Source organism: Babylonia areolata, chromosome 9 (genome assembly GCF_041734735.1).
Source record: "Babylonia areolata isolate BAREFJ2019XMU chromosome 9, ASM4173473v1, whole genome shotgun sequence".
In the NCBI taxonomy this organism is placed as follows: Eukaryota; Metazoa; Mollusca; class Gastropoda; order Neogastropoda; family Buccinidae; genus Babylonia; species Babylonia areolata.
Genome location: NC_134884.1, coordinates 30,130,864 through 30,153,957, shown reverse-complemented (window position 1 = coordinate 30,153,957; position 23,094 = coordinate 30,130,864). Strand labels below are relative to the sequence as shown.

The following is a 23,094-nucleotide window of genomic DNA, read 5'->3' as shown; positions in this document are numbered from 1 at the left end:
AGCCTTCCTCTGTCTGTTTAATCTGTTTTTTGTTTTGCCTGTTTATATCTAGTCTTGTGTAGCTTTGTGTGTTTTGATTCATACTTCAGACCTTCATCTGTCTGTTCAGCCTTAGCTGACTTGGTGTGACCTGTATTGTATTGTATTTCTTTTTTGTCACAACAGATTTATCTCTTTTGAATCTGGACCTATCCACCTATAGAGAGAGTGCAGCTGGAATACAGCACCACCCGCATATATGTTAAAAAAAAAAAAAATCTGTCTGCATGTGTGTGTGTTAACTACGTGGATTTCACTACAGAATTTAGCCAGGTAAAACCCCTTTGTTGCTGTGAATTCTTTTACCTGTGCTAAGTGCATGCTGCACACAGGATCTCAGTTTATCATCTCAGCCGGATGACTGTGGTGGTTTTGTTAATCAGGTTTGTCTTCATGTTGGCTGAACTGTTCTGGCTGTTGTGTGGACTTCTTTCTTTCTTTTCATTATTTTTAAGTTTTTGATTTTTTAAAGTTATTTATTAAAGTATGTGAATAATCTGTGCTTACATCCACCTCCCAAATGGAATGTTTTTGGTTATAGTTATTTATCACTTCGTTGATGATCTGGAGGTGGGCTTTGGTGATGGATAGTGGACTGAATGAGTCAATTGTACACACATATGTACCGTATGCATGCTCACACACGCACACGTGTGTGCGCGCACACACACACATATGATATATATATATATATATATATATATATATATATATATATATATATCCAGCCATTCAATGAAAGCAGATTTGAACAGATGTGTTTTGAGGCTAGATTTAAACTAGCGTTTTGCTTCAGCTTGCCTAATTTGGAAGTGAAGTTTATTCTAGGTGACAGGACTGAGGTAGGGAAGGTATGCTGTCCTTGTACTTTCTTTATACAGTCTGGGATACAGAGAACACCTGTCAGCTGATGATTGTAATGAAGGGGATGGAACTGAAAGTTTTGTCTGATCGATCTTGTCACTGTGAACACACTCTCTCCCTCTTTGTCTGTCTGTCTGTTTGCAGAGTATAGTCAAAACTATCTTTATCATTTCGTTGATGTTATAAATATTAATTTTTTCTCTCCCTTCAGAATCCAGTTAGAACCAGCTTGATCATTTCATTGATTTTATAACTATGAACTCTCTCTCTCTCTTTCTCTGAAACAGTCAAAACAATCTTGATCACTTGATTGTTTGTTGTAACTAAACATTTGCCGCTCTCATCAGAATCCAGTCAGAATCATCTTGATCATTTCATTGATGTTATAACTGTCGACGTTTTCCTCTCTCAGCAGAATCCAATCAGGATCATATTGATAACTTTATTAATGTTTTAATTGTATCCTTTTTTCCCTCTTTGTTTTCAGAATCCAGCCAGGACCATCTTGCTCATTTCATGGATAACTCCAACACAGACATAGGCCGTCTGTGCATGAGTCTGTTTGCTGGATACTTCTCCTTTGGAGGCTGGTGAGATAGATGTTTATTTCACTTGTGATATAAGTGACTCTGTTATTCACTGAATTTTATTTTGTTTATTATTTTAAGCCAAGTTAACAATATCACACTCCACAAAATAAACCAAAAAGATGTGAAGTTACCATTAACTTAAATTTTTTTAATATTATTAGAAAATAATTTTAAGAAATCATTTTTATTTTATTTTATTAAAAATAAAATTCTTCTTCAGAATTTCAGTTGACACTTTCAGTATCTTAGTATTCAGTATTTGTAGTTAGGCAGATTTGTTCACAGGAACCCCACCGCCCCCATCCCCCACCCCACCCCCCTTCCTCAAACCAAACTAATTACTTCTGTGATATAAACTAACGTGGGATTTAATTCATAACCAGGATGTTTTACTTCTTGATTCAGAGTTATGAGCACTGCAGTAAAGTGTTCAATGTAATTGTTTTAGTCATGTCTGTCTCTGACTTTTCTTCTTCTTCTTATGTTTTTTTAATTTTTTTTATTATTATTTTTTTTTAAGATGAAAAGACAAGAAGAAGTAATTCAAGTCATTCAGCACTCGTTCACTCATTCAGAGCTGTGGTTTAATAGCAGTCTGTGTAGTTAACTTTCACACGAGGGCATCATAATGAGTTCTGGCAGGAAAAACACATTTGGGAGTTGGCAGAACTTATGAATTTTTATCAAATCATATGCTGTGGTGATATATAAAAAGTCAGAATATCTAAAAACATTGCAGTACTTTATTGCCTACAAACCATTGATCAAAGTGATTGAAATGTTTCCTACCTGGTAGAAATGATTCACTTATACAAAATTATATTTTTGTGAAATATATGTTTATTAGTTTATTTCATTTTGTTATATTTTTTAAATTAAAAAAAATCTCAACAGACATGCTGTAAAATACAACAACAAACAAACAAACTAAAACCTTGCCGAAAGTACTTGCCCATTTCATGTATAAAACATTTTAGTCAGCACAGATTGCCAGATCAATAGATTATCAAAATAGGATACAGGGTCTCCTCAAAAACCAGGGTCATGCAAGAAGGTCCCCGTGAAAGTCAGGGTCATGCAAGTAAAATGCATTTATTTTCACAATGTGCAACCCACATCTGTCACCCCATCTGGGACATACTCTGCCAAGAAGTGCTCTCCAGCCATTTTAGGGTCCTGTGCTAGTCACTCTGTAATTACAAAGTGCAAGCCAGTTTATAAATGTTGGCCGTTGAAAGAGTATTGAATTAAGTTGGTGTTTATTTTATCTATCAGTACAGTTCATGCTTTAGACTGGTTATATAAACACATAGAAAAAGAATGCCAAAAAAGAAAAGGAGAAAAAAAAAAGAAATGAAAAATTATGTGGAGTTTAGAAGGCAGCTACATGTTCATGTCGTGCCTTGAATATGATTTATCACAGTTTCTGCGTCAGTGAATTTTGAACAAAAGGTGTGTTTGGGTGTGACAGCAAGCAATTGCATGTCACTCTGGGTTAGTGTCATGAATGTGCGTGTGTGTGTGTAGGTGCAATCGTGCGTGAGTGCATGTATAATGGAAAGAGAGAGAGTGTGTGTGTGTGTGTTTGTGTGTGTGTGTGTGTGTGTGTGTGTGTGTGTGTGTTTGCCCGCATTTTGATGGATCAGAACATTTTTGTGCATTGTGTGAGAGAACAATGAGTGGCCTATCTATGTATCATCCTTGTATGACTTACTGGGTAGGCATCTGTGTTCATGTTTTGATGAATAGTTTGTCCATACATTTTTATTGCCTGTGTCACATTTATGTGCGAACCCCAAGCCGCCCCGCTTTCCACACTCCCACTTCATGCGCCATTTCCCAGTTCCCTCCTATCACAGCAGTTTTTGAATGCAAGGTTATTTTTGCACTGACAAAATTGATTTTGTTGTGTAGAACAGGCATATCGTTGGTTTAAAAACTTTTAAGTGTTCAGCAGTACACATGATTGCAATGCAAGCAAAGGCAAAAGAGCATCAGTAAGCTTAAAGCTTATATTGTGCTCACTTGTTGCACTTTCAGTTTTAATGTGATGACTGATGAACTATCACTTAATCAAATAACTTATTCATAAACAGCACACAGTGGAATAAAACAAATGAATAAACAAATAATTTGATAAGTAAGATAATGCTACTGTCATTATCAGTGTGAAATTAGATTTATAGAGGCATCACCTGGTGGAATAGAAACCCCCCAAAGAAAAACAAATTAGTTATCAATAAAGTAAAAATAAAATCTAGAAAAAAAGATTTGTGGGGGTGGGGTGGGGTACAGAGGGGAGAGGAGAAATACGGACGAATCAGACATTGAACATAAAGTCAGTCAAGGATGTATGATCAGGACATCAGACAGATTTATCAGACAGAATCATACTGTACCCGTTCTTCACAAATATTTTAAAAGTTTAAATCTATTTGAATCAAATACGAACTAATGAACAGTTTGAAATATGAATATATTAGTATCGTCTTGGAGGTAGGGTTACCATTCAGCAGAGTTCATTAATGGATGTAGTTTGGAGATAGTTAAGATTGTATCTGCCTAAATGACATGAGAGTATTGACAAAATAATAGATAATGTTCAGTGGTTTTGCTTGCGGTGCCACATGCACAAGGTGGACCATTTACTGAATGTTGGTTGAAAATCTAATCAGGCAAATCATTACAGTCACACACAATGATTGTTTTGTGTTGGGAAGGGCAGTCATCACATCACACATCATATTCACTCTGCATATTGTTTTTGTTTTGGACAGGGCAATTATCACAGTCACACAACTGATTCTTTTTGTTTTAGGCAGGCAAATCATCACAGTCACACGCCTGATTGATTTGTGTTGGGTGGGGGGCAAATCATCACAGTCACACATCTGATTGATTTGTGTTGGGTGGGGAGCAATCATCACAGTCACACGTCTGATTGATTTGTGTTGGGTGGGGAGCAAATCATCACAGTCACACGTCTGATTGATTTGTGTTGGGTGGGGAGCAAATCATCACAGTCACACGTCTGATTGATTTGTGTTGGGTGGGGAGCAATCATCACAGTCACTGAACTGATTGATTTGTGTTGGGTGGGGAGCAATCATCACAGTCACTGAACTGATTGATTTGTGTTGGGTGGGGGGCAATCATTACAGTCACACACCTGATTGTTTTTTGTTGGGCAGGCAAATCATCACAGTCCTGATAGAAGAGGTGCACAATCCAGTGAAGTAAGTACTGGGGAGAAGGAGAGAGAGGGAGGAGGAGGGGTTGAGGGTTGATAATATGTACAAATCTTAGTCTCAGAGAATTATTCAGATTTAAAAAAAAAGAGAATTGTTAAGGTTTTTTTTATGAAGAAAATTCTTCACATTTTATTAAGAGCTTGAATTGTTCAGATTTTATGAAGAAAAATGTTCAAGAGTTTATGACTGACATGGGAGTTTTTGAAGCATTATGTTACATATACAGTACAATCATCCATCAAGGTTTTATGACTGACATGGGAGTTTTTGAAGCATTATGTTACGTATACAGTACAATCATCCATCAAGATTTTATGACTGACATAGAAGTTTGTGAAGCATTATGTTACATATACAGTTTAATTATCCATTAAGAGTTTATGATTGACATAGAATTTGTGAAGCATTGCATTTCGTAAGACAAACTACTAGTATTATTAATTATTCAAGCTTGTGCGAGGCATTGTGTTTAACTCATTCTACTCCAGGTACAAGTTCACTTGTACCATGATTACTTCCCCTGCGGACCAGGTAGGAGTATTGTCATACCAACACACTATTCTAATTTTGTTCATTCTTGCTTGGTACAGTTGGCATTGTAAGCTGAACCGTTCACGGATTCTGGAAGCATAAAAACGAAGCTATTTTTTACCACATTAAATCAACAATTCTCCGTTGATTTTTGCTGTTTTAGTGAACCACCCAGTTTTTTTTCTGCAGTGGTCTAACGTAGTGCTGGTTCAGGGGAGATGTAGCAGGCATGTAGCTGTGGGGTAGAATGAGTTATACGCACGCTATTTTATCCATCACACTTCTTCTTCTTCTGCGTTCACTCGTATGCACACGAGTGGGCTTTTACGTGTATGACCGTTTTTACCCCGCCATGTAGGCAGCCATACTCCGTTTTCAGGGGTGTGCATGCTGGGTATGTTCTTGTTTCCATAACCCACCGAACGCTGACATGGATTACAGGATCTTTAACGTGCGTATTTGATCTTCTGCTTGCATATACACACGAAGGGGGTTCAGGCACTAGCAGGTGTGCACATATGTTGACCTGGGAGATCGTAAAAATCTCCACCCTTTACCCACCAGGCGCTGTCACCGTGATTCGAACCCGGGACCCTCAGATTGACAGTCCAACGCTTTAGCCACTCGGCTATTGCGCCCGTCATCCATCACACAAATTTAGGATGTTTTGACCCTTTTACAGGGATGTACCCAAGGCTCTGGTGCTGAGCTTTCTGGTGGCCATCAGTCTCTTTGTGCTGACCAATGTGGCTTACTACATGGTCCTGTCTCCTGACGAGGCCCTGCAGAGTGATGCTGTGGCCATGGTAAAGTGTGTGTGTGTGTGTGTGTGTGTGTGTGAGAACTCAGAACTGAGAGAGAGAGAGAGTGTGTGTGTGGGAGGGGGGGGGGTCGGTGAAGGCAGGGGGAGGGGGCCTTCAGGATTGATAAAAGCAGAGATGATGAGTAAGAGGAAGTTGTTTTGAAAAAGGCCGCAGGAAAAGGTGTTTGAGCAGGGATGGTAGGGGGAAAGTCCCAGAGGGGAAGGGGGCGGGGGGCACTGCACAGGTGCACAATGTAAAAAAAAAAAAAAAAAAAAAAAAAAGTGGTATGATTGATCAGTCAAGAGGGAGAAGGAAGAAAGAGATGGGGGAGGGGTACTGACAAGGGAGGACAGTATGATGGCAGACTGGAAGGCGTTAAGATGTTTGCGCAGCTACAAGGGAGAAATAATCATAACAACAAAATGACAAGTGAAACATACTGTGTGTACGTTTTTGCCAAACAACAACTGGCTTTGACTTCAGAACTCAAAACTAACTTTATTTCTTAAGGAATGATGTTTTATTCTTTAAGAATGATATTTTAGGCCAGAGAGAAGTGGGGAGGCAGGTAAAATACAGGCAAGTACTTAAGTAGTGAAAGGGAAAGAAATTAAGAAAAAGGGAAAGAAAAACAAAGCTTCCTTCCACCTCTGCACGCCCCCGTCCCCCTGCCCCACTCAGCTCTTACCGACCATCCCCCCCATCCCCCCCCCCCCCCAAAAAAAGAGAGAGAGAGACAAAAATGATGAACAGTTGAGCACGTTAGCACCTGCAGACAGGCACTGACAGTGAATAACGGAGATTAGAGAATCCAACAATAAATGCCTGTGGGGGAAAAAACAAACTCATGGAATAACACACATGTGTGCTGGATTAAAAGATAATAGTGATTGAAATGCACAGGAGTGGGACTGCCGATCGGCTTCACTTGGCAGTGAGTTGATGCAGTGACTCATTGCAGGCTGCAGAACAAATCAGCATTGGAATCCCCAGAGTGTGCCACCTAATGAAAGTGTAAACACCGGAACGGCACTGAACGTCCACACACCCATACACTTGCACATACATGCAGACACGCACTCACTCTCCCACTCGCTCACTCACAGACGTGCACATTCACGAAGCACACACAGACACACATGCGCATGCGCACAGAATCACAGTATCAGTATCAGTAGCTCAAGGAGGCGTCACTCGGCCAAATCCATATATGCTACACCACATCTGCCAAGCAGATGCCTAACCAGCAGCATAACCCAACACGCTTAGTCAGGCCTTGAGACAGAATCACAGTGACATAAAGAGCGATGTAGAAACATTACCCCACATCATTCTCTCCAAGGCAGGTGCAAGTGTATTTCTATATGAATTACACTTTTTTCCTTGATGTCACATGCATTTTGTTTTCTTCCTTTCTTTTAAAATGTCATTCGATAGGGTATGGAGTGGGGGCAGGGAAGGTAATTGTGAGGAAAGCTAATTCAAGTAGGACTAATTCAGTAAGTGTGAGTGTGTCTGTGTGTGTGTGTGTGTGTGTGTGTGTGTGATATCCATTATATATATACAGGTTTCGTGTGTGTGTGTGCGCGAGCATGTGTGTGCATGCATGCATGCATGCATGCATGCGTGTGTGTGTGTGTGTGTGTGTGTGTGTGTGTGTGTGTGTGTTACATGAAATAGTAGCAGTTTGACTTGGTCTGCTGTAAATACCTTACCAAGTGCAGTGTTTTCTGTTTAACTCTCTCTGGACGATAGAATGCATGAGCATTCCAACGTAAAATGTATTCAGATTCCGACGATGGAATGGAATAGCATTTCCCAAGAACAAAGATCCATCACGCACCGTATACATGATTTTGTGATTAGCCAACCAGAGTGCGCTATTCTGGGTCACTCCACAACCGAATGGTATGATTGGCCAGCCTGTCATGTGTGGACTGTCTCGCATACACGCTGACAAAGTCACTGACCGGTTACCGGCTTGCGTGGCAGCCTGTTAGCAAATGGTGTCTGAAGCGGGTTCTCAAAATGTTGCGGAGTGAACAAGGCAGTGACAGCAACGTTTTAGTGATGCCGAAGACCAGCAGTAAGTGTGATCTCTTGTTACCACAACATGTGACAATGGTAACAGCATGGATCAATAAGTAAGAACAGTCCCTATGCTCTCCTTGTTCCTGTTAGGATCAGCAAAGAAGCCAGGTCATATTATCTGTGTGTGCAGTAGTAGTGTACATGCAGGCATTTGTGTGTAGGTATTTGGATTGTTTGACAGACACACATGCACACACATATACACATGCATGCACACACACACACACACAAGTGTGGAGTGATGGCCTAGAGGTAACGCATCCGCCTAGGAAGCGAGAGAATCTGAGCGCGCTGGTTTGAATCACGGCTCAGCCGCCAATATTTTCTCCCCCTCCACTAGACCTTGATTGGTGGTCTGGACGCTAGTCATTCGGATAAGACGATAAAGCGAGGTCCCGTGTGCAGCACACACTTAGCGCACGTAAAAGAACCCACGGCAACAAAAGGGTTGTTCCTGGCAAAATTCTGTAGAAAAGTCCATGTCAATAGGAAAAACAAATAAAACTGCACGCAGGAAAACTACAAAAAAAAAAAGGGTGACGCTGTAGTATAGTGACGCGCTCTCCCTGGGGAGAGCAACCCGAATTTCACACAGAGAAATCTGCTGTGATAAAAAGAAATACAAAATACAGACACACACACACACACATGCATGCACGCACGCATGCACGCACAGAGTGCTGGATTCTCACCCAAGTTTCCCCTAGTTCAATCCCTATCACACCTGGCGAGTTGAGGGTGGAGATTTTTCTGATCTCCCAGGTCAACATACGTACCAGTACCTGAACCCCCTTCGTGTGTGTATGCATTCAGAAGATCATATACGCAGGTTAAAGATCCTGTAATCCATGTTGGTGTTTGGTGGGTTATGGAAACAAGAACATACCCAGCATGCACATTCCTGAAAATGGAGCATGGCTGCGTACATGGCAGGGAAAAAAACCCTCATACAGGTAAAAATGTTACATGTCGGTATGAGTGTGTGAGTGTGACTGAAAGCTAGCTGATTGAATGACGCAGGAAACAAGTGATTAGTGCCTGATGGCAGCTGTCAGCTGGCTCAACCCAGGTAGGAAGCCTGTTGTGCAAATGACTCATGTTTGTAAAGCACTTGGAGTTTGGTCTCTGACTGAGAATAGGTGTTTTTGTAGGTATCCATGTCATCGTTTGATGCGAAGCACGTGATGTTGTTTTCCTGCTGTGTGACCTTGACATGTGGACCCCTGTCTGTCTGTCCTTCATCAGTCTGTCACAGGTGTCTGCCACACCTGTCTGAAATTGTACACTCAGGGATTGATAAAAAATACAAAAGGCCCCTTTTTGGAAACTGGTTGCATCATGCTGACAGGGGTTGTGAACTGGGCTGCCTGTTATCTGTTGTTCAGGATGTGTGTGTGTGAGTGTGAGAGAGAGAGTTGTGTGTGTGTGTGTGTGTGATATGTCTGCCGTCTGGCTGCACTATCTGGTGGTGGGATTTTACAAGTACAGCACTTCACCTCATTGACGTTTTAAAAAAACAACTTTTTTTTTTTTAAAAGGCCGTCAGTTCAACTCTGCAAACAACAACAACAAACAAGCAAACAAACAACTCCCCCCCAAAAAAAAAAACCACAAACAAACCCAACAACAGCAGCAAACAAATAATTAGCAGAAACCTGAGACTTATGTCTTTGTATGTGGAAAAGGTGTACGGTTTCTCACTGATGCACAGTGGATCCAAGGCGCTGAGGGAGGAGTGTTTTTGGTGTGCTGTGTGCAGGCATTTGGGAAGCGGTTGCACCCCACCCTGCCTTACATCCTAGCCACCATGGTCACTCTGTGCTGTGTGGGCGGCATCAATGTGGTGGTCATGGGACAGCCTAGGTGGGTCTGCTTGCTGGTGGTGGGATGTGGGGTTTTGTTTCGTTGTGGTGGTGGTGGTGTTGTTTTGTCTTTTTTGGGGCTGGGGATGTTTGTGGTGGTCATTGTGTGGTGGTTTATTAATTGTAAGTGCTCAGATCTTCACGGAGTGTGTGTGTGTGTGTGTGTGTGTGTGTGTGTGTTTGTATATATATATGTGTGTGTGTGTGTGTGTATGTGTGTATGTGTGTTTGTGTGTGTGTGTGTGTGTGTGTGTGTGTGTTTGTATATGTGTGTGTGTGTGTGTGGTTTATTGTTATCATCATATGTAGTTTTTGCTGTAAGTGTAAGTAGTGTTTAAGTTCTGTGTGTGCGTTTGTGCTTGTTTGTGTGTGCGCGTAGTCTTAACATTTTTGTATTTATTCTTAAGTGATGTGCGTGTGTGTGAGTGTGTGTTTGTATGTGCATGTGTGGTTATTGTAAGTACTTACACCTTCAGTAAGTTGAACTCAAGAATTCAGATTATAACTGTTATGATTTATATATGATTGTGAATGTTTTTTTTCCCTGTCTGTGTGTCTTTTAAGTTGTATAATTTTATTGTCAGGGGTGAGGCATTGTCATTCTTTTGCAAGACAGAAAGGAGATTAAAGCAGCAGGCTTCCAGAGAGAGAGGCATTTGTGGGAAAGATAGAGAACCTGGTTTGGAAGCATCCGGCATTGGGGGAAAAAGTTTATATGCATGCATTCATCAGTACACTCGCACACACACACGCATGCACACGCGCACACGCACACACACACACGCACACACATACGCACACACATACAAACACACACCCCTCAATCAATAAATCACTGCACAGTTTGGAAGAATGAACAGGATGTTTGTTCATCATTAACTGTATTGCACACATGCTAGATGTATGCATATACATACACACATGCACCTGAACACACACACACACACAAACATGCACCTGTTCACACACGCAACACAAATACACACACACACACACTCTCACACAAACACACATGCACCTGTACACGTACACACAACACACACGCACACACACACACAACACATGCACACGCACACAACACACACACACACACACACACACACACACACACACCTGAGCACACATACACACACACACGCACCTGTTCACACACACACACACACACACACACACACACACACACACACATGCTTTTGTACACCTGCCACTTCAGAGGAAAAAACAGGATGTTAGTTCAGCGAACGCAGCACTGTTCTTGGCACCATCATGAAAACAGAACTAAACATCAGCGTTAATGACTGTGTGCAGAATACTGTACGCTGCTGCCCGCTTGGGTCACATGCCTCGACTGTTCGCCATGTTGCATCACAGATTTTTAACACCTTGGCCTGCAACCTTTACTATGGTAAGGCAACGAACACATAGCTGCTTTTGTCAGAGTTTGGTTATAAATGGTCGTATATGTGCAGCGTTTTCTTTGTTTGAGGATACACACGTCTTTTACGTCCTTCCAAGTTCAGTAGTGATATTAGAACTAGTTGCTGTAGCCTTGGTCTGTCTACCATAAGGTATAGGCTCCAAAGGCCTGATCAGAGTGTTGAGTTTATGTGAAGATAAGGATTCTGCTCCCTTTCTTTAAAAAAAAAAAAAAAAAATTACCAGCATTGTATATGGATCAGCCTGCATATTTTGACACCTCCTTGAAACTGCTGTTGGATGGATGTAGTGGCAGTCTCCACTCTGGGGGAGAGGGTGGGGGGGGTTGCTCACTCAGTCTGGCTCCATGACTAAGCCATTATTGTCGTCAGTATTGGATTAATTGGTGGTGTCCTGGTGTCCTAAGTTCGTTAAATCAGTATGAATACCACCGAAGTGGCTGAGCAGCATTAGTGCAGGATCTCCTCTGGTGTGTGGCCTCCTGGTAACCTAACACTGATGGTTCCCTGTGGATTGCTGACACTGGGACTGTGGCAGATGAACCCAGGTGTGGCTGTGTATGGGAGAACTGGAATACGGGGTGAGGGAGTAATGCCACTGAAATGGTACTGATGGGGCAGCAAAACTATTAAAAAAAAAAAAAAAAAAAAAAAAAAAAAAAAGCATTTGAAACTGTTTTGCAAGGCAGAGGATTGTGATTGCTGATGTTCAAACAATGGAGCATGCACAGTATTGGACTGGGCTTCAGTCAGTTCAGATTACTTTGTAATACATGATTGGATTCACTCTGATATGTATATGGAGAGAGAGAGAGAGAGAGAGAGAGATGTCATTTTCCTTTGCTACTCCATCATCTGCATGTTTTAGCATTACTATTGCCACTCATTCAGAGTCCCCAGTACACAGCCACATATGCCGCCACACCAGGGTTCATCTGCTGCAGCTCAGTGCCAGCAGATCACAGGAAAGTGTTGATGTTAGGTTGCCAAGAGGCCACATGCCAGAGGTGACCCTTGTGGGATGCATACTGATTTCAAAAGCAAAAATTTCCATCTGTGATAGAAAGGATTGAACATGTTCTGTAATTTTTTTTTTTTTTTTTTGCCCCATCATCTGCCCCGTTTCAGTGGCATTACTCCCACACCTCTCATTTAGATTCCCCCATACACGGCCACACCCGGGTTCGTCCGTCGCAGTTCCAGCGTCGGCAGTCCACAGGGAACCATCGATGTTAGGTCGCCTGGAGGCCACACACCAGAGGAGACCCTGCACTGCTGCTGAGTCACTTCGGTGGTGTTCAGTGGTGCCTGTTCTGTTTTAACGTACATAGGACACCACCTACTAAGCCCCCTACTAACGACAATAATGGCTTAGTTCTGAAAATTTGTTCTAAAACTGCCCTCTGGGATATAAGCACATACAGGAATAGTGGAAGTAGTAACTGAAGTACTAGTAACTGTGTTACAGTAAGAACAATTCCTATGGCTTGCCACTCTTGTCTGTGTGTGTGTGTGTGCACATATGACAGTTTTACAACAGCAGGGATAACAAAGATAATGGCATGAATCAAATATTGCAGCAGCAGCTGCAGCAGTTGCGGTGACAGTGATCATTTCCATGAAGTGTTCATGTGTACATGATGATGTCTTTGCTGAAAAGGGTTGGAAATGATGTAAAACAGGCTCTTTGGTTAGTGTTGTTTTAAAAAAAATTTTTTTTTTTTTTTACATGTTATTGTTACTGGCTGGGACAAACTTCTACCACCACCACCACCACTACCACCACCACCAACACACCACCATCACCAGCACGATGACCACCAACAACAATTGTAACAGTGATCATGATGACAAGATTGAAGAACAAAAACAAGTGGATGATGATCATGTTCACATGTGCTGCGCGGTTGCTGCTACTATGACTACTACTACTACTGCTAGTATCATCTTGATCTCCACCACCAACACAACAAAACAGTGATAAGAATGACAACGACCATGATGACGACAGTTTTGATGAGGATTATATTGATTTTTTTGCTACATAGTTGCCACTACTACTACTACTACATTACCGCCACCACCAACACTACCTACCACCACTAACGCAACAACAATGACAATGACCTCGATAATGTCAACAACAATGACCACAGTGATGATGTCAACAACATGTGCTACATAGTTGCCACTACTACTACCACTACTACTAGTACCACCACCACCACTACCACCACCACCACCAACACTACCTATCACCACCAACACAACAACCACCACCACAACAATGACCTCGATAAGATCAAACAACAATGACCACTATGATGACGACAGCAACAGATTTTCACATGCACCACATGGCTTCCTTGTGTTTTGCCTGAAGCAGTGGCTGTGGTGTGGTGGTGTGTGTCAGTTTTTAGGGGCCTTGTACATGTTGCTGTCTGGGACGGTGTCATCATTGATCAACTACATCAGTCTGTACGTGTGCATCATGCTGCTGATACTCCTGCTAGCCCTGCTTTACCTGAGGTACTCCCAGCCACACAGGCAGCAGCCTTATCGGGTGGGTGTGTCGTATATGTGTTTTGTGTGTGTGTCATATGTGTGTGGGTGTGTCGTGTGTGTGGGTGTGTCGTATACATGTGTGTTTGTGCTTGTGTGTGTGTGTGTGTGTGTGTGTGTGTGTGTGTATGTTGAGATGGCTTGGGAACGTATGTGTGTGTGTGTTTGATGCTGGACCTGCTCTACCTGGGGTACTCCCAGCCACACAGGCAGCAGCCCTATTGGGTGGGTGTGTCGTATGTGTGTGTGTGTGTGTGTGTGTTTGTGTGGTTGTGTGTTATAAGTGTGTGGTGCGTGTGTGGTGCGTGTGTGTGTGTGTTGTATGTGTTGTACGTGTGGTGTGTGTGTGTGTGTGTGTGTGTGTGTTGTATGTGTGTGGGTATGTCGTATGAGTGACTATGTGTGTGTGTGTGTGTGGTGTGTGGAGAGGGTTTGGGAATGTATGTGTGTGTGTGTGTAGATTTTTTTTCTATGTCAAGTCAAGTCAAAATGATCTTTATTGAGGGTAAAAGAATAAGCTTATACAGCTTTTTCACATCCTGCCCTGTGTGTGTGTGTGTGTGTGTGTGTGTGTGTGATGCTAGCCCTGCTCTACCTGAGGTACTCCCAGCCACACAGGCAGCAACCCTGTAGGGTGTGTGTGTTTGTGTGTGTGTGTTTGTGTGTGTTACTGATGGCTCTGTTCTGCCCAGGGTACTCCCAGGCACACAGGCAGCAACCCTATTGGGTGGGTGGTCGTGTGTGTGTTTTGTGTGTATGTGTATGTGTGGAGAGGGGTGTGTGTGTGTGTGTGTTTGTGTGTGTGGATAGGCTGTTGTGTGTGTGTGTGTGTTTATTTGTGTATGTGTGTGTGTGCAAAGTTGTGTGTGTGTCTCTGTGTCTGTGTGTTCAGGGCTAGAAATTCCCAGACTTTTTTTTTAGTTGTCCTGTGGACAGGTGGATGTAAAAATATGTTAATAGATACATGTTATGGCTGTGAGGGTGGAGTGTTTCAAGTGTATGGGTCAGTTGGTGTCAGTGTGTCTGCATTCAGTTTTCCTGTATTTTGAGAGTGACTTGATGGCCATCTAAAAGTCCGTGCCAAATGAGAACCAAAAATGCACACACTTTTATGTACACACATGCTGACACAACCTATGATCATATGCATTTGTGTTCTATGAATGCAGGCAGTATGATTCTGCAATATGCTAACAATTCTTTTAGAAAGAGCATTCGCTTTGTGACTTGTAGAGGATGTAACCCCCCAAAACAGAGTATGGCTGCCTGCATAGCAGGGTAAAAACAGCCATACATGTAAAAGCCCACTCATGTACATATGAGTGAATGTGGGAGTTGCAGCCCACGAACGAAGAAGAAGAATGAAGTAGAGCATGTAGGGAAAGCAGTAGTTTGTTTGCCTGCCCTTAACCATTAAGCATTGCGTGCTGATGTTTCAGGTACCGATGCCGGTGTTGCTAGGCCAGGTGTTGCTGACCTTTTGTCTCATAGCTGTGTCAGTGTATGAGAAGCCCCATGAGCTGGGAGGGTGTCTTCTGCTGCTGGCCTCTGCCATACCTGTCTACCTGATCTTCGTCAGGTGGTCCTGGAAACCTAAAGCCTTCATCTGTGTTGTAGGTGAGTGTGCAATGGCAATTCATTTACAGTTTAAGTCTTCTGTGAAAGACTTGGACTCTCAAACTGGGAGGCAAGATTGCACTGGCTGTTTGTGCTGCAGCATTGTTTAGTTGACCTTTGGGTTGATTGTCCTAAAACCTTCCTGGCTGAGAGAGTGGAGATGTAACTTGGGCAAGACACTCTCTGTAGCAATCATATTCTACCCAGAGAGTTCCGACAGCAGTTGCCTCCACTGCCGGTCTGATGATGAGACAGTCAGATATAGTTGTCATACATATGTCTACAAGCCTTCATCTGTGTATAAGGTGAGTGATGTCAACAAGCCTTTATGTAGTAGCGGAGTGTTACTGACAAGCCTTCATCTGTGTAGTAGGTGAGTGCTGTCAACAAGTCTTTTAAAGTTGTTCATTGATATCCATAAGCCTTTGCCTGTATATTAGGTGAGTGATGTCCAAAAGCCTTTGTCTGTTTACTTTTTAAGTCATAAATCATATCTACAAACCTGAAGTCTGTGTATTTTGTAAGAAGTGTTCAGTACAATCCTGCCTTTGTATGGTTGGATTGGTGACTGATGTCCACAAGCTTTCCTTTGCGTAGTGGGTGAGTGATGTCAACAAGTCTGAAGTCTTTGTGTAGTTGGTGAGTAATGCACATTCTCATTACAGCTCATCCAGTCAGTTTATTTCATTTGAATTCAGTTCAGTTGGGGCAGTTATGCTGCATACATGGGTTTGTCTCATAGAAAATGGCTGACTGAGCAGTGTGTTCTTTGCAGTGAAACATATTTCCATTCTGGTAGGCAACTCCTATTGGCTCAGTTCGGTATTATTTTCAGGGAGCTAAGATTATATCCCTTGGACCACAGTTAGAAAACGGGTGCTTACACTTCAGACAGTTTGCTCAGCTCATCTCAAGAAAAAGTACTAACAGAAAAAAGTATTGGCGTTTTTGTGCTGGTGTCAGCCAGAGCTAGTGCCACATATGTTGTGCGCATGGATCATGTAAAAATCGATTCTATTGTACATTCTGCAATGAATGGAACCCTTTGGGATGGTACCTTACATTTCAAGGAAGAAACTGAAACTGGAGAGAATGAGTGTAGCAGGCATCAGTTGGGTTTTTGCTATTTTCAGCCATTACTAGTGTTTATATTGATCTTGTTACTGTTGTTGTTGTTTCTCCTTCACAAGCGAAGATGAGCTGACAGTTCACACTGGGTGGGTCTGTAAGATGACAAGTAAGTCTAGTCGGGAGCTCTGAAGTGTGTTTATGTAATTTTCAGACGGGATCACAAACTTCATCCAGCGGGTGCTACACGTGGAGCTGCCAACAATGTACACCAGCCGCCAGAGTTGTTGACACAGTGGAGGGCTGTGGGGACACAGCCTGGAACACACACACCTTGGGCTCACATGGACGACTGTGGGACCCCGGCACCACTGAGAAGCATCTTCCATTAGATATCTGGGGCTCTATGCAACAAGCGTGATAGTCGTCAAAGCCGAGTGCAGACCGTGCTGCAGTCAGCGCTGTGCGCTCTCGTGACGCCAGACTCTCGATTTTGCTCAAGCTCTCTGCAGCGGACATCTACTACATCCTTGGGTGTGTGGTTGGCAAGTGTGGTTTGCATGTTTGGTTGGCTGGGTATGTCTGGAACCAAAACGGGGAGACAGGAGATGCGAGTTGTGTCAACTTTGTAGACGCTTGTGATTCAGTTACCCGGTGAAGACTGTCAAGCCTGACCTGGCAGTCCATTCTCTATCACATGTTGCTCCTTTTGACTGTGTGTTGTATTGCTGTTGGTTTTTTTTTTTGTTTTTTTTCCCACACTCTTGGCACGGTGCCTGCTGTGTCCATGTGTGTAGCATTGTTTGATGGTGCTTGCAATGCTTCTTCGGACCTCTGGTACGGATGTTTAGGTTTTTGGCTGTAGATCTGACCAACGGGGTGAAAGTGAACTTTCTGGACGTGTGTAGTCACCATCCGCCCTGCATGCCAGAGGCCATGATGGGCAGTAAAAGTAAGGATGTGTGTTGGCAGAGAGAGAGAGAGAGTACAGCTGAACTGTCATTGTGTTGTCTCCGATTTGCTGTTTTAATGTCAGCATTCCACATAGAAAGAGGTGTGGATGGAATTGTTTATTTTTTTATGAAATGGACTCAGTTTATTTTTTATCACAAGTGAAATGTCAGTTGAGAGATCCATACTTTTTTTTTTTCTGCGAATGAGAGCAAGATGTTCATGACTGTTCATGACTGCTGTGATACCATTTTGGTTTTGTTTCTCTTCCCAGTTTCGTTTCTTGGTCAGTTGAGACATGCAAACATCATAGCAATATCATAAACGATATGTTGTGTCTCAAGTGTACAATCCTGCTAAGCTGCATTGTGATACGCTGTGGTCATCATTATCATCTTCATCATAAAGCCTGAGTATATATCTTGAGTAAGCAAGTGAAGTTATTGTGGGATGAGGGCTGCGGTGTTGCTTGCTTGCTGTGTTGGTTCACCTGCAAGGAAGAAAAGTGTGTGCAAGTTGACAATACCTTTAGCATGACCGGGCCGCATTGTGCTAATAGAAACTGAACATTGTATCAGTGTTCATAGACATACAACAGTTTGTCAGCTTTTTTGTGTGCTTTTTTTGATTAAGAAATTGCCTTGAAATTCATTTGAAAATCTGACTGGCTGTTTGTGGGTTAATGGATGAACAATTGGGTAACAGGTGTGTGAACAAGCACAGAATAGCATGTTGCAAATGACTACATTTTTAATGGGATTTATTAAGATATAGGGACCCCTCCTCCAGTTTTTGTTAAATCAGTAAATGGCTGTGTTATGAAATGGAAAAAAGTGACATTGATTTTACAGTTGCTATACATTTGTTGTTAATCATTGTCTCAGATCCCTAGGCTCAGATCAGGAAAAACATACACCTTGCTAATACACCCGGGTCTTCCTATTGTTGTCAGATGGGATACCAGGAAACTACTTCAGTCACACTGATTGTACATACTGACTCGGGTCAAAAGCTTTAATTCATTATCGTTTGACATGACAGATTCAATGATGGTTTCAGTGCCTGAGAGCACAGGAACCAGCCTTGCCGTCCATCTTTTATCACATATGCTTTCTGGAAGTCATCACCCAGTAAGCGTGGGGTTGGGGTTATGCTGTTTTAACATTTAATTTGGTAATAGCAAACATGATTATTTCAGAGCAGCTCATGTGCTGAAATATCTGTGTGTTTATACCTTCAAGAATGAATGTTTATGCCTTAAGGAAGGTACCTGTTAACATCTGAATCAGGTATAACATATCCAGGAAAATATTGTCCATGACAAAGAGTGATCTACATTGACAGCTGAATTTGTTTGGATTTGATGCCAATTAATTGGGGAAAAGTATGTTCATGACAAAGATTGTTATCTGCTTTGACAGTTGAATTTGTTGAGAAAATTGACAGCTGAATTTGTTGAGATTTTGATACCCAGTTTATGGGGTTAAAGTATATTCATGACAAAGAGAGTGACCTGCATAGACAGATGAATTTGTTGGGAAAATTGACAGCTGAATTTTTTTGGGTTTTGATGCTGAATGTATGGGGGTAAAGTATGTTCATGACAAAGAGACGGATCTGCATTGGTAACTGAATATGTTGGGAAAAGTTATATTCATGACTAAGAGACTGATCTGCATTGACAGCTGAATTTGTTGGGGAAAAATGTAATAATAATAATAATAACTGGACATTTATCAGCACTTTCCTCATTGCATATAGTGCTTTAAATCATCATACACATGCATACGAAACACACTCAGTCCTCAACTCACAATCATGCACAATAAATATATACATGCGCATACAAACTTGTACATAGAATACATACATACATACATTCAATGCACAAACAATACAGCGTTACAAATATACCTACACAATCAACTAACTACTGTCATGTATGAGAGAGGGTCTAGAGGGAATGCTGTTGGAAGAGGAAAGTCTTGAGGTTATATCTAAAGGAAGGCAGTGAGGGGCTGTGACAGATGTGGTGAAGCAGATTTGAACAGCAGATGATGAAAAGGCTTGACCACTGTGCTGTTCTCTTGTATTTTGGGACGTTGAAGGTTCTATCATCTGCAGCAGAGTGAAAAAAACGGGAGGGTACATAGATTTGAAAGATGTCAGGTATCGGGGTGCAGTTCCAAATATGACATGGCAGCAGAGACATGCGGCTTTGTATTTGATTCTTTGCTCTATGGGTAACCATATGAACAGTAATTATGTTCATGACAAAGAGACTGATCTGCGAAAATTATTTGCATTGACAGTTGAATGCTTGTATCCTTAGTGGATATTGAGACAAATGGAGCACAACAACAAAAAACGGTCATCAGTGAATTTCAGTTGTGAACTGTGCTGTTGGGTGAGATGTGGTTTGTGTATGTTGGTTATATTGATGAGGGGTGGACACTGACCAGAGAATACAGAAAATGTCATGTGTGCAAGGCTTCAATCATTTGCAGTTGGTTCAGCAGTGTTCGAGAGTTATCAGCATCAAAAAGAAAACACTTTCTAAGCAAATCATGACCATATGAAAAACACAGCATTGATTTTTTTTTTCTTGTATGCAGTCCTGTGGAATGATATGTAGTTAACCGTTGGTTGAATAATACAGTGCAGTCTTCTGTTTGAACCATCAATAATTTAACATGGTGTAGTGTGATCCTTTTAAACAGGGGTAAAAACAGCCTGTTCATTATCTTAATTAAAAAAATACTGAAGAACATCTGTGGCTTGCCTCAGACAATATATAAATTTGTTGGTTTTTTTAAGGGTGAAGCTGGTGTGGATATTACATTATGTCATATGTAAAACTGAGGGTTCTTAACTTTTGAAAACACCACTTGATTACTTACACAGATGGATGAAGAATACTGTTTGTAGATCTGTTCAGCAGACGATTATAAAAAGAATTGTTTGCATTGCAAATATATTTGAAAGGTGATTTAAAAGATGATTATACCTCAGTAAGGTTCGTTGTCAACCAGTTGATGTTCTGATAATATATGTTCATGAGAAGAACAAATGTTACCAGAATTATTGAATGATGAATACATTGGACAAAGTCGTTTATTTAGTCCATTCTGTTTAGAGATCATTGTTTGGTAGTAAAAGTGATGACACAGCCATGTCTTTTTTGTAAAATCACAATACAACACTTAACTTACAGCATTATGGCATGCAGACATACATAAATATTTTGATTTGAACAGACCAGAGAAACTTTCCACCCTGAAGATGACATACCTAAAACAAATTGGAGGAAAAAGAAAAGTTGCAGTCTGATTCAACACACACACACAGTGATTCTTTTTTGTAATCTTGAATGCTCAGACTCCTGTTCTAGTTCTCTGTGAAATGTTATACTCCAGCAAAGCATGACAAGTGAGTTGCTGTCCTCTGGGAGAGCAGCCTTGGTTTCACATGGAATGAATGACAAATAAACTGAATGTAATTATTTGTTGTTAACAGTGTTTGTACCAGGTGATACATTTTGTGGTCATTTGATGCCATTGCTCAGAGTGAAAGCATTCCGTAGCTGCCAGTTGTTAGATGAATTGTGACTGAAAATGGCAGAACAGGATCCTTCCTGTGGCCAGTACAATCAGACAGTATTAATGATGTCATACGTTATCAAAACAAATGTTATGTATGGGCAACCCCTTCTCCCCAAATTAACACGGAGTTGAAACAAGTGCAAAACTTAAATTTGTCCAGATGCTTAAAGGTGCAAATAAGCTTCTTTTTTAAAATGGTCTTGTGGCCGTTCATGTAATTTTATTTTATAAAACATATATTTTGTTGTGGTTGTTATAAATTTATCTGATGAAATTTATGTATAATTTTTAAAATTTAATGTAAATTATTGTTTTCTTTTATAAAACATATATTTTGTTGTGGTTGTTTATCTGATAAAAGTATACCTTTTTAAGTTGATGTAAACTATTACTGTGAACTACCTTGTAAACAACCAGTATCTGGTAAATACCCATACCCCATTTTTGGTGAAAAATTGTGTACACAGTGAAATACCTTGTAAACACCCACGCTCTTTTTTGAAAAAAATATAAAAAAAATAAATAAAAAGGGGAAAGAAAGATGATTCAGTTTGCAATCTTCTTGCTTTACAAAGCAGTGCAGATATACATCTGGAGATTTAGAACAGAATGTCTGCCATGAGTTGTCTTTGTGTCACTGAAAATTTCAAGTGTGATCATCACTCCATGTCTGTCTTGTTTCAGCAGTGTCTTGAGTAGTTAGCGTTTTTGTTCAGGACGGTTTGTATTGTGAACGGTAGGTCTGTTCTAGGACATAATCAGTTTTCCGACGATTGATCATCAGTGGTTTTACTGTTGCTTTGCTTGTTGCTGCTGATGGGACCAAGTTTCCTGTCTTTGTGATTTTAAAAGAAAGTCATGGAGAGATTCCTTGGAAAGTTGATCTTAGCCTTCAGGTGCCAGACAATATTTGTGTGACTTCAGCAAGGAATGGGTGGATGACAAGGGAGGCCCTTTCTTGGATACAATGGGTCCTCGGTTGCTCAGAACAGTGTTGCTGTTTGGTCCTTGACAGCTAGCTACTCTGCAGACAGGACAGCTGAGGTCAGACTGTGCAAGACATCAAACTTGACTTCATCCCTGGAGGTTGCACTGTCAAAGCGTGCTACCAGTCAACGCTAGCATTGCCAAGCCCTTCCAGGATGCTGTTAGAAATGGCTGGGTTGAGTGGATGACCCAGCCAAGACAACCTCAGGCAGCCAACAAGACAGGATGTCATCAACTGGGTAAGCCAAACAGGGAGAGAGTGGGCCTGAAAAGTATTTTCACAGCTTTTTCGAGATGTGCCATCTACTACAATGTTGTGGATGGGAACCACGATTACCAGACCTTAGAATGTTTTCCTTAAAGCATTGCTGTTTATCAGACCAACGATGCAGACAGTAGTGACAATGAAGGAATGGCTGAAAAGCTAAGACACTCCTCTGAGGCCAGTGAGGATGAAGAGGTCAACGTTTCGGGGACTTGAACAGACAGGGGACTTGAACAGACAGTGCTGTGTTGATCTGAAGCAAGAAATCAACTGTGACATTTTGTCGTTCGTTTGAAACTAATGAAAGCTGTTGTTGTTGTTTTTTGTTTTTTTTAATTTTTGTGTTCATCTGTTTGCTATTTGATTTTGATGACAGAAGCTGAAACAAATCAGTTTTAATTTTATCTAAAAATCATGATGCAGATTGAATTTCCAGTGTTTTCAAGGTTTCGTTGTAGGTAAGCTTGTTTTCTCTTTCAAAGACACACAAATGTGAGAGGGAGGAATGAGAGACTTGATTATATATGCATTTCAGATTTGATTGATTTGAAACTGCCAGTTTGACTTTGAGGGAC

At 41.4% G+C, this 23,094-nt stretch overlaps 1 protein-coding gene across 1 annotated transcript in view; it reads left to right on the top strand.

The window, feature by feature from the left end:
* Positions 1 to 22,194, top strand: part of LOC143285384 (large neutral amino acids transporter small subunit 1-like) — a 46,330-nt gene extending 24,136 nt beyond the window's left edge. The window contains exons 3-10 of the mRNA XM_076592621.1: positions 1,391 to 1,493; positions 4,685 to 4,729; positions 5,958 to 6,081; positions 9,929 to 10,032; positions 11,340 to 11,436; positions 13,881 to 14,030; positions 15,469 to 15,646; positions 16,929 to 22,194. Coding sequence (XP_076448736.1) covers positions 1,391 to 1,493; positions 4,685 to 4,729; positions 5,958 to 6,081; positions 9,929 to 10,032; positions 11,340 to 11,436; positions 13,881 to 14,030; positions 15,469 to 15,646; positions 16,929 to 17,005 — 878 coding nt within the window. The 3' untranslated portion in view covers positions 17,006 to 22,194. The remainder of the gene's footprint in view (positions 1 to 1,390; positions 1,494 to 4,684; positions 4,730 to 5,957; positions 6,082 to 9,928; positions 10,033 to 11,339; positions 11,437 to 13,880; positions 14,031 to 15,468; positions 15,647 to 16,928) is intronic.
* Positions 22,195 to 23,094: the final 900 nt, after the last annotated feature.